The 12,910-nt window shown below is 38.1% G+C and overlaps 1 protein-coding gene across 2 annotated transcripts in view; it reads left to right on the top strand.

Annotated features, from left to right (window-relative positions):
- Positions 1-2,157: 2,157 nt before the first annotated feature.
- The window catches only part of LOC149827291 (ARM repeat superfamily protein), a 34,016-nt gene continuing 23,263 nt past the window's right edge, over positions 2,158-12,910 (top strand). For both annotated transcript variants that reach the window (XM_090019258.1, XM_090019257.1), the window contains exons 1-3: positions 2,158-2,469; positions 5,835-6,185; positions 6,433-6,648. In XM_090019258.1, the coding sequence (XP_089875384.1) occupies positions 2,215-2,469; positions 5,835-6,185; positions 6,433-6,648 (822 nt within the window). In that variant the 5' untranslated portion in view covers positions 2,158-2,214. The remainder of the gene's footprint in view (positions 2,470-5,834; positions 6,186-6,432; positions 6,649-12,910) is intronic.

The raw sequence follows: 12,910 nt of genomic DNA, 5'->3' as shown, positions 1-12,910 counted from the left end.
TATAACTAGGAACCCTCGCCGGAGCAAGGAAAATCCCGGCTGGGGCTCCACCACCATGCCTTATGTGGCCCACCTTTGAAAGCTTCGGGCACATGTGCAACAGCGGAGTTTGATCCGGCAGCTTCGCACCCTCACAACCACCCTGCTGGCCACATGGGCAAATGAATGCCCGACTTAAAATGGAGTATACAGCCAAGCTTGAAAATTGTCATTCAAGCTCAGCTCGAACTGAAGCCAGGCTAGCTGGGCTCAGCTCAGGTAGTTGTCTTGAGCATTTAAAATTCAATGAGCAAAAAAAAGCTAGGGTCGGGGCGGGGCGGGGGTTTCAAACGTGCCACCGGGTGGTGCTTCTTTTTTCGAATTATTATGTAACAAGAGTTATATATAAACAACTTTTATGACCCTAAACAAGCTTATTGAGATTAACTGACCTCGATGGGAATTGATCAAGTTCAGCTCGTATACACAAACAAACCTGAGCCTCTGCTCAAGTTTGGCCCATTTACCTAATGGGCCAAGTTCGAGCCAAGCCTGAGCTTGCTTGGCTCGTTGTGCACCCTTACCAGATACCTTTTTTGGCTGTTAATGTGTATGACTCCTAATATGTATCTCTTCTAACCTATTAATAATGCTTTTGTTGGTTCCAAAGTTTCTCAAGCATAAAAAACTTCTTGATGTTAACATCTAATCAGACCATGCACATTAAGACTGTTCATGAAGAGGTATTTAGAATGAACTGGTAGAGATGATTAGGAAGGAAAATTAAAGAAGTGATTTAGGAAATGGAGATTTTTTCTACTCTTGTTGCAAGAACCTACTGATCCCTTCAAATGTTTAGGCTGCAAATTAATTTGTTTTTTTCTCTTGTTTAAGCGACAATTAGATAAATAAGGAATTGATAGAGTAAATATTTTTAGAAATATTTCTCTGGAAGTTTAGAAGAAAACTGAAACTTTTCACCGGGGATAGAAATTCACAAATATTTTCTTGTCATGAAAAGGGCTTATCTTTCATACTATCGATGGTGTCATGCAGATGCAAAGTGGAAATTATGTGATAAACCAACGGATTCAGTGTTTGGACAGGTTTTTACAGTAATTTAAAAATCAACATACAATAATGTAGCAAAAAGAAAACACTTTCACATCAAAATATATAAATCCAAAGCATGTTTGGTATTAAAAAAAGGGAAAAAGAAAAACGTGTCCCCATTTCTCATTCAATAAATATGCAACTTTTTCTTTGTACTAGATATATGTAAACGTCGACATCCTTTCTCCTGATTTCTCCATATTCTGTTAATAGCAAAAGCTCCATTCATTTTGGTACAAATGCCAGATATGCGTGCGTTTTAAGAACTGTCAATCATTGTCCATGGCATTTCATATTCATAGCAGCAAATTTATTTATTTACTATTTGTTTGCACCCTTTGTTAACTATAAAAGGAAAAAAATAGGAAAATAAGGGAAAAATTCGGCTATTCTCTATCCTACCATACTCTCTAGTCACAGGTGCAAGTTTTATTTGATCAATCTGACCTTATAAATGAGTTAGTGGTTCATTTATTAGGAAACACACTTTGGCCCACAAGGGTTTGGCCCATTTTGTAGGGGCGACTTGCGGATTCAAATGTCACAAGTTCGAAACACATGAGTGGCATCTCTTGCCGTACAGTCGAAGCTAGGTTTACTCCCCGGTGGGCAGGGGAACCTGAAAGATTTTACCAACCGGAGGCCATCCAATGGCTGATGATGGAGGGATTTTCCCCTTGACTATTGAAAAAAAGAAACTCACTTTGGATGGAGTAGTTTCGACTTAGAAGCTTGATTTTTTCAATCATGAAATTATAATGTATTTCTGAAATGTTGATTTTTAAGCTCTTGGAAACTTTGTTTACATAATGCAACAGAACAATCTGTAGTTTGTTTTTCACTAAACAATCCATTTAGGTCATATCAACAGGGCTTGATCCACTAAAAAGCCCCCAAAATATAAAAAATACATGATTTCTACTAGAGGGTATGGTACAGTCTAGTGTAACCAATATTTTACAGAAAAAATAGGAAAAAAAATGCCCAACCTTTCTTTTCGAGAGAAAAAAAAAATGCCCAGCCTTCGATAACCCAAAAATCTGGGTCAGGAGGGATATTGCTACCATTCACATATTAGACCCACTCTCTCCACACTCTGGTGCTAATGAGAGCAAAAAATCCATGGCTAACTCGACCATAGCAGGCTACTTCAAGCCTCCCCATCTCTTCATCCACCAAAAATTCACCTCTCCTTCATCCATTTTGGTCCCAAGGGCCCTTACGAACCTCAAACTCTGGTCTCCGTCTCATTCCTCTCTTCTCAGGAGAAAGCAAGGTGGTGGTTGGGCTGGTGGTAGCCTTTGGATCACTCAATGCAACGCCTTTGCTGATGATGGTGCCACTGTTGATGCTGCCAGCCAAGCGTCAGCGCCCATTGTGAGCTCGAAAGCCTCTCTTATTCATTCCTCTTGTTGTTTACTCCTGGGTGTCCCAAATCTTTGTATTGATTCTTCCTCTCCCTTGTTTGTTATCAATTTTGATCGTTTCAAAGTTTTGGCTGCTCCTATATTGGTGAGAAAATTGAGAAATATGGTGGGGTTAAAGGTTAGTTCAGTGTATAGATTGGAAGAGTGTGAGCTGCGTTGATTGTAATGTTGGTATGATTAAAATCTGTGTATTGGATGGTTTCATGCTTTGTGATATGGGTTTTGGTGGATGATTTATATGCAGAAGCCGAAATCGATCTTGGCTGTTTTTTCTGTCAGAACTCATATGTTTGGCTTCATGGTTCTATGTAACTATTACGGATGGATTCGAAAAATGATAAGCAGACCAATGCATATCATTGTGATGTGTTGTATGTTTCTGTTTTTTGTAGTTATAACAAGGTAATCTGAATCAATCAGTTGTAGGATTGTGGATATGTAGCAGTAATCTCTATGTAAATTCTTAGGGCCAATCTAACTGTAGAGTGCATTGAAGCTTCAGCGGATTAATGCGAATGATGCCAGCAATTTTGCAATTAAAAGAAACAGGAGAGCATTAATGGACATGAAATAAGGCTTTCACATTATCATCACTCTGTTACTTGTAGATATTGTGGCACTGTTACCATGTACCTCATCAATCTGACACTTGAAGTATGATTCAATAACGCAAGGCCGAGTTCAGGCTTCTACTCAATGCAGACTATATTCTTCAATGACTGTAACTCATGGAGAACTGGATTGGCACCAGTTTGGCTGGTGCTGATTTTTCTCAAGATAAATGCTTGGGAAAGAGATGATTTCAAAATATACGAGTTCACCAAGATCATTCTGTTGTTGGCTAACTATCATCTAGAGAACTCGTCAAATGATCATCATTGCATGCTGTAAGCCAAAGAGGAGATGCAGATGCAATATTAATCTACAACTATATCTGTCATCATCTGTTGAATGGTTTGCTACATACTATGTAGAGTACTTTTGGTGAAGGCGACATAGGACATGTTTGTCATAAATTGTATTGTCTCTCCAGCAAGTAAACTTAGAATCCATCAAATCCTTATTGATTCAATCAACTTGATGGTTCTCACCCTTTAAGCCGTGTGTTCCTCAACATCTATGGAAATTTTCTGATAAACTAAGCCTCCATCAAAACCTGCTTACTGGCACTTCTTATCCAATATCTTTCAAGTTGTGCATTGGATTAGGACCGTGCTATTCTAATTCCCCATCATCTTAAGTGTACTTCCAAATAATTTATATCCTCTAGTGTCTTGGATGATCAAAAGGAGGTTGGAGAAATATTATATATATATATATATGTATATATATATATATATATATATATATATATATATATATATATATAGAGAGAGAGAGAGAGAGAGAGAGAGAGCCTTAATAATTTTTGAGAACTGAACATATTAGGCCCCATTTCTCGTTCTGCCCCATAGTTTTGAAGTGTTTATGATAGATCTGAACTGTTAGATGTGTTTATGATGTTCGATTTAGTGGGAATCGACTCTTGGATCATGTTTTTTCGACGAAAAAACATGATTTTATGAGCTGGGAAATTTGGTACCTTCATAGCCATTGATTTTGGATCACCGGAAAAACCTGTGTACATGTCAGATTCCAGTGATCCAAAAGCTGGTTCCCTCTAAACAAAACCTATAGATCACATCTATGGTGTTAGATGTGAAAAAATACAAAAAATGCGATTTTGTGCAGAACGGGGCGGAACGAGAAAGTGTGCAGAACCAGCGCATTACTCATATATATATATATATATATATATATATATATATATATATAGAGAGAGAGAGAGAGAGAGAGAGAGAGAGAGAGAGAGAGAGAGAGAGAGAGAGAGAGGAATGGGTAGGTGCCTAACGCTTTTTGTCCCTACTGCGTGCCTACCGAGCTTTGAAAAGATTGTTTCTATTTTTTTTAAATCCGACCATAGAGATGTGATCTACATGCTTGATTTTGTGGGAATCGACTTTTGGATCGTCCGATTCCAACACCAAGTTTGGTTTTTATAAGATTAAAAATTCAGTGGTCTACAATTTTAAAAAATATTCATTTCTTCAAAAATAATATTTTTTCTCAAAAAAACGCAATCCAAGTTTGATTTTTTAGCAAATTGATAATGTAGAACACATCTGTAGGGTCAGATTTTTGAAAAACAACCTGAAAACCTCTATCCAAGCTCGGTAGGCACGTGGTAGGCGCAAAAAGCATCAGGCACCTACCCATTCCTCTATATCTATATATATGTGCATGTGTGTGTAAGGCTATGTCCTACCCTATTTTTTGAGAACTACCATGTCATACCAAGAGTATCTGCTTTGTATCCTGTTCCCGCTTCCTTATCCATGTGACATAGGTGAGGGGCTGCACCATGATGTTATCAATGTATTGATTGTACGGATATGTCCTGTTACATTGCAGCTATGTGCCTTTAATTAATAAGGATAATATGTTCTAGAACGAAGGTGACACTCAGATGAGAAAGAAGCCTGCATTGTCTAATAGCGCTAGAAGCCCAAAAGCAATTCTTCTTTAATCTGCTGACTGAGATCGTGTTCTAGACCAAGTAACTGCAATACTAGGTCTAGGTTTAGGGTCCACACTGGGTATGGCCTTTTTATATCCTTTTTTGTCGAGATGGTAATGAAAGATGGTTTTATAACATGGGAGTGGAGTCAAGCTATTATGATTAATCACAAAAAGTTGTATTCCGTAATAAGCAATTTTGATCTGGGATGGTGATGGTCTTCAAGCATAAGTTTTATGAACATTTGATGAATTACTAGTTGAAATGAAAATGTTTGAGAAAGGTATCCTATTTATGCTGTCCATTGTCTCTTTCTGTATTCTTCTCTATATAAATGCTTCTTTAAGACGTAAACTAAATGCTTTCATTCTTGACCCAGACTTGCTGCCTGTTAAGAATAAAAAACAAAGATGGTGTTCCTCATCTCAAGAGACATTTTAATCAAGAACCCACAGTGTACAGGATGGGTTTTCTGGCCCAACCTGCAGATTCTGAGACCCAAAATAAGAAAAGAAAATCAAAGGAAAATGTTGCAACTTTCAAAGTAGCCTGAGAACTGCAATATCTTAAGCCAGTTTTTTCTTATAAGAAATGAAGTTCTTGGGATATGGTTTTACCATCATGTTGTGGCAATTAACTGTTAGACCAAATAACCTTCTTAGTTTAAGGCATTATATACATATGACCTATTTGGAAGGGCTGCTCCATTGTCATCTATCACTTAAAAGTTTTACAGAATAAATGTCATTATGTTTCAGGATACAGATTCATCAAACAGTAGACATAGTCGTATGGAAGATGGGTATGTGGGATTGTTTGTTCGGATGCTTGGGCTAGACAATGATCCTCTTGACAGGGAACAAGCTATAAATGCACTTTGGAAATACTCATTGGGTGGAAAGGAATGCATTGATGAGATCATGAAATTTCTTGGTTGCATTAACCTTGCAGTTAGCCTTCTGAAGTCAGAGTCTAAAACCACGAGTGAAGCAGCTGCAGGCCTCTTGCGCTGCATTTCAACCGTCAACTTGTACCACACTTCAGTATCAGAAGGAGGAGCCATTGAAGAAATAGCTGGTCTATTGAGTAGATCTGTTGTGTCTGTCGAGGTACACGAGTTCTCACTTATATACATGCAACATGCATGCATATATATATACATATATATATATACATATATATGTATATATACATATATATACATATATACATACATATATATACATATACATATATATATACATATATATGTATATATATGTATATATATATGTATATATATATATGTGTATATATATATATGTATATATAAAATGTTACATTTTGTGGTTAACATCTCTTCATTTATTTCTGCAGGTGAAGGAACAAAGTATCTGTACTTTGTGGAACTTATCTGTTGATGAGCAGCTTAGAGTGAAGATATCAAACTCTGTTCTTTTGCCTGCTCTTATCAAATGTCTTGATGATGAAGACATCAAGGTAAAAGAAGCATCAGGAGGAGTACTGGCAAACTTGGCCTTGAGTCAGTGCAATCATGGCATCATGGTTGAAGAAGGAATAATTCCAAAGTTGGTGGGTGAATGCTCAATATTTGCTTCTAATTATTACTCTTGACTGGACCTTGGTTTCAAGATTTTCATGTAGGATAATAGACTTTCATACCTTTCTAGGTTAAATTTCTAAATGAAGACCATCTCATTTTGAATCCAGTCAGCACTCTTCAATCTTGTCTGACATACATAAGTTGTATTTGATATGTTCCTAACTATCTTTCTATCTGATTTGTTTATAGTGTTGCTCATGGAGGTCAGGGTAGGTACTTTGTATAAGATCTGCACCAGAAAACATGTAGAAAAGAAGAGAGAGGAAGAAGAGAAGAGATACAACAGACAATTCTCCTCACCTCTCATTAGGGTCGTGGGTTACTTTTAAATCAATAAGTATTTTACATGACAAAAATATTCCTAATTAATATACAAGAAACAATACAAATAAGAAGGGTAATATGGTCAAGCTGAACACAATACAACTTAATCATGAAAAGACATCATATGCTGCTGACGTCAGACTGGGACATCAAATTTTTTTTGGATCTGGATTCAAATATGGATCTAGACCCCAATAGATCACGTATTAATACCCTCCTTCAAGTTGTGCATGGTAAGAACCATAAACAACTTGCTCTTCAAGTACCAAAATGTTTCCTTAGTTAATCCTTTTGTAAACAAATCTGCAACTTGATCCTGAGTCCCAACAAATTGAGTAGAAATCTCCTCACTTTCAATTTTGCTTCTAATAAAGTGCTGATCTATCTCTATATGCTTCATTCTACCATGCTGAATGATTGAGAGATATTTTGGTCTCACTTTGATTATCATAAAACAAGATAGAACTTGACATTTGTTGATATAAATCAGATAATAGATATTTAATCCAAATGATTTCAGACTATGATACCCGGACACTCCATTTTACCCTCTGTACTGGGGTCGACACTTGTATCCCCGTGTCGACATGCGTCGACACCCGAACACGCTACTTTACCCTCTGTACATACAAGTTTGTATTCAATTTATAATTTATAATTATATTTTCAGTATATAAAATATATTTTAGATTATATTCAATTTATTTTGATTTTTTTGTATTTATGTGATATTTGATACATTTATAGCCGTGTCCCCATACCCATATTTTTTGGAATTGCTGTGTCGTACCTGCACTCGCACTCGCACTCGCACTCGCACTCGCACCCGCACCCGCACCCGCACCCGCACCCGCACCCGCACCCGCACCCATACCCATACCCATACCCATACCCATACCCAGCTGATATAGATTTTAGATGATGATGCCACCATTAACCTGTATTCAACTTTAGTACTTGATTGAGCCACTGCCTTTTGGTTTTTACTGCTCCATGAAACCGGGTTCTTTCTAATAAAAACACAATACCCGGAGACATACCTTCTTTCATCTGGATCCCTTGCCTAATCAACATCTAAAAAGCTCATAACTGTTAAAACACCTTTATCATTATCATTTCTCCAATAACAAAGCCCATCACCACGAGTGCCTTTCAAATATCTAAGGATTCTTTTGACAGCCTTAACATGATTCATACGAGGGCAATGCATAAACTGAAAAACTTGATTGATTGCATAAACAATATCCGAATGAGTAAAAGTGAGATATTAGAGCATACTCACAATACTCCTATACCTTGTAAGATCATAAAAAATGTCTCTTCATCACGCCCAAGTTTTTGCTGCAAGACACTTGGAGTAAATATTGGTTTGCAATCTTTTATTCCAGCCCGGTTGGGGAAATCAATATTATACTTATGCTATGTCAACACTAATGAGTCTTTTCTTCAATCAACTTTAACACCCAAAAAATATTTGAGATCTCCCAAGTCTTTCATTTTGAATCTACTATTTAGCACACTCTTGACAACATTAATATGTTCTTTGAAATTTCCTGCAACTATGATATCATCAACATAAATGAGTAATCTATTTATCACCTTTGTAGATGCATAAAGAATGATTCAAATGAGATATGTGAAAATTATGCTGTTGAATTTTAAGAGAAAAACTCTCAAACCATGATCGAGAAGCCTCTTTTAGCCTATATATAGTTTTGTTCAATCTATACACATAGCTGGTTGGATCTTTCTCATTATACCCTTGCGGCTGCTCCATATACACCTTCTCTTGAGGTCTTCATGGAAAAATGCATTTTTAATATCTAGTTGACTTAAATACCAACCATGATCCACTGCTAGAGAAAAAACAACTTTGATAGTTCCCATCTTCACTACTGGACTGAATGTCTCTTCATAGTCCAACTCATATTTTTGAGTAAAACCCTTTGCAACCAGTTTTGCCTTGTATCTCTCTATGCTACCATCTGGTTTATATTTTATTTTAAAGACCCATTTTGATCCAACTACATTTTTTTCTGTAGGCCTTTTTTACAACATTCCATTTTCTACATTCATATAAAGTCTGCATTTCTTCATTTATAGCTTCACTCCATTTGTTGGATTTTTGAGGCCTGATTTAATGATCAAGGCTCTTCATGTTGAGATACAATAGCTAAAAATCTAGTCTTCACAATTCACACCTTTAGTAACCTGTAGCAGCAAAGCAGATCCTGGTGTGGAGCAGCTGTGCAACGAGGAGTCCGACAACTTTTCAACCGACGGGGGCCCTACTGTGCGATCAGTGAGTCCTCGTTCTCCAATCTTTCTCCTATTGCACATAATTCACATGTTGTAGCCCTTAGATCAGAGATATGATCTTAGATCTCCTTTCATTTATGTTTTCTACATCAATCCAAACGTGGGTCTCGGCTTGATCGTCTAGATCTAGCCTGAGAATCACTCAGCACCCTTGATCCGACCGTCGACAACAATTTTGATCATCTGAGCACAATTGCGGCCATGTTAGCTACGACGGATCACAGATCTGTGATCTCCATCACTGGAGCTTCACAATCATGTGCTCAGATCGACGATCGCACGACCTTCACCTTTTGGTCACCTGAGCACCAGTGATGCACAAGCACCGGTGCGTGCTAGCACTACCAAAATCTATTTTGATGGTTTCCTGCAAATCGTTGGCAAGATCACTGTTGACTTTTCAGTTCTGTCGACAACCTTGTGGTGGCGCATCGATCTTAGACAACCTTGTCAGGAAATTTTTTGCAGGCAACCTGAGTGTCGGAGCTCCTTGCTCTTGGCTTGCACACAATCACCACTGCATTGCAGCAACTCTGTTATGCCATGGTAGACCGAGTATGCATTCCTTCGCGTTTTACGACCAATCAACTGAGTTTCCACCATCAGCGACTCCGATTCTGATAACACACCACCCTTTACATATCAGTTGGCCAAGGACTGCCGAGAGAATCCTTGTCAATTGCCCCAACATCGATGAGCCCTTATTGGTGTGCGTGCACATGGCAACAACAGTAGAGCCACTGGCTGTGCAATGGCAACACTGTTCGGGCTTTCTTTCACTCTACTGGGCTCATATGCGCTTTTTGCATTTCCCTCGAAAACAAGGGCCTTCTGAAGTCAACCAGCCCTAGACCGCCGAAGGAATCGTAGGAAGTTGATTACCCCGTCAGGCGACTAGTACCAACGGTGACTCCTTCCTTGTGCAACAGTTGACGTAGCAACTATCGCGCCAGCCACAACACACCAGGGCATGCTACAAACACACTTCGGGACCAGCCACACACCCTAGCTGCACCGCAGCTAGCAGCAGTGGCCACAGTGCCAACTGAAAAGAAGTCTCCATTCACGACTGGGTTTGGATCCTATCCAAACCCAATTCAAGTTTACTTAATTACATATTTAAGCACATGTTCATTAATGGCATATTGTAAATTTCTGTTGTTGTGTAATGGGTATTTTCGTACCTTAGTAATTGTAACACCTTATACTTAATGGATAGCCAATACCGCAACCTCCTGTTGAGGATTCTGCAGCTCTCACGTATTCTCCCCTCACCTTGTGCTCAGTCTTGTGTATGAGAGAAGGAACCCACAATTTTAGTCATGGTATCAGAGCTCCAGATCAAGCCTTAAGGATCATGATCTTCTTCTGAACATCCGGTAAAGCTTCTTTATCTTCTAGATCTTCTTCTTTCTTCTTATCCATCCGGTAAAACTTCTTACTCCTTTTCTTATTGCTCTTCTGATTTCCTCCTTTATTCCCCTTGTCTTCAAATCAAATCATTCAAATAACATATTCCCTTTTCTTATAAAATCTAACGTCGTTCTCTTCCAAAACTTGGATTCTCTGTTTGCTGATTTTCTGTTCATGCTTTTGTATTGTCATATTGCTGCATGTGATCTTATACATTAACAACTTAAATAATCATGCAAGCTCGGATTTAAACCATTTGATTTTTTGCATGATCTCAAAGCTTGAATAGGATCACGTCTTTTTGCAATCTGACAACACATCGTATTCAGATCTGGAAGTGATCCCAGATTTGCCTTGATCCCAGATCTGTCTTGATTCCCTATATTCTTCCCCGTTTTACATTGCTTGTCTATAGTCTCTCATATTCTGAAAGAAAACAAGTTACTTTCCAAGTAACGTGTCCCTTTGTTTGAATTTTTAATTCAGAACAGATTCTTACTGCGTAGTTCTGTTTTTCTGCCTCGGTTTTATCATACCAATCGTGCAAAAAAAAAAGGACGGTGGCAGCAGAATTCTCTGATATTGAGTTTCTGTTCTAAATTTTATTAGAATTCTATAGAAATTGGGTCTTTGTCGTAAAGCCATTTTCTTATTTCTTACTTCTTCCTATTCTTGATTTCGATAGAATATGGACTCATTTCCTCATTCTCTGTCTGGCCTTTCCTCAAACTTTCTTAGTCAACTGGTGTCTGAAAAACTGAACAATTCCAATTTCTTAACTTGGAAGCGACAAATCATACCATTCATAAGAAGTCAGGACCTTTTTGAACACCTGGATGGTTCTGTTCTTGTTTCTTCAGAGTTCATACCACAAGAAGAAAAGAATGGTGAAGGAGATCTTTCTATTACCTATGTTAGAAATCTAGAGTATATATCCTGGATGAAGCGAGATTAGGCATTGGTTGCATATATCACTTCTACATTGTCACATGAAGTGCTTGTGGCAATCCCAGATGACTGCTCCACAATGCAATTATGGCACCGATTGGTTCAGACATATTCTCAAGTTTCTCAGGCCAGAGTATTATTTTTGAAGAAAGAGTTTCAAATGCTGAGGAAGGACTCCATGACTATCATGGAGTATTTGAACAAAATGAAGACCATTACAGATCAGTTGGCCATCGTGGGATGCACAATTAATGACAAAGATATGGTGCAACAAACTTTGAGTGGGCTGGGATCAGATTATCATATGATGATTACTTCTTTATTGTTTTTGCCAGATTTACTTACATTTGAAGATCTTCGTGCCAAGCTTTTACAGTATGAGATGACCTTGAAGGGATTTTCTGAACATACTCATGCTCAAGTTGGAGCACACGATGTTCTTGCCACAGGAGTTGCCTATGGATGAGGACGTGATAGGTATGATTTTCGGGAAAGAGGGGGTCAAGAAAGAAATGGACAAGGAAGTCGTGGAATATTACCTATACCCAATATTCCTCCTAATGGGCGGATGCAAAGATCAATACCCACCTGTTTTCTATGCAATAAAAGAGGGCATATCAAAGCTAATTGTTGGTTTAATCTTCAAAATAGAGGCAAACAACCAGAGACAAGAAAGGAGTCACATCAATTGAAGAACAATGACGAAGTCAAGGAGTTGTTACTATCTGCTTTAGCTGAATTGAATTTAAAACAAAATGCTCAGGGCACTTGGTATGTCGATTCTGGTGCAGCCACTCATGTCACTAGTGATGCTGGTAAGCTCCTAATTCTTGTTCCTTATGCTGGTAGAAATAATATAGTCACTGGAGACGGGTCTCACCATCATATTTCTCACATTGGAAACTCTGCCATTCCTATGTCTACTTTTTCTCTTGCTCTTTCAAATGTCATTTATGCTTCGAATATCAAGAAAAATATTGTTTGTCTCTAAGCTTGTAGATGACATCAATGCTTTAGTTGAGTTTACTCTTTTTTCTGTTCGTGTCAAGGACCTTCACACGAGGGAAACGTTCGCTGAAGGAAAATGACAATAGAATATGTATGTGTTCCGAGAGAATCCTTCCACCTTGAAACTCACATTATCGTCTTCTTCAATTTCTCTGGAGAATGTTTTTAGTCTTTCTGAGTGTAATAAGCCGAATCTTTGGCATGGTCGTCTGGGTCATT

The sequence above is a fragment of the Nuphar pumila genome, chromosome 10 (assembly GCF_984573655.1).
Source record: "Nuphar pumila chromosome 10, dmNupPumi1.hap1.1, whole genome shotgun sequence".
In the NCBI taxonomy this organism is placed as follows: domain Eukaryota; kingdom Viridiplantae; phylum Streptophyta; class Magnoliopsida; order Nymphaeales; family Nymphaeaceae; genus Nuphar; species Nuphar pumila.
This window is presented reverse-complemented; position numbering and strand designations above follow the sequence as displayed.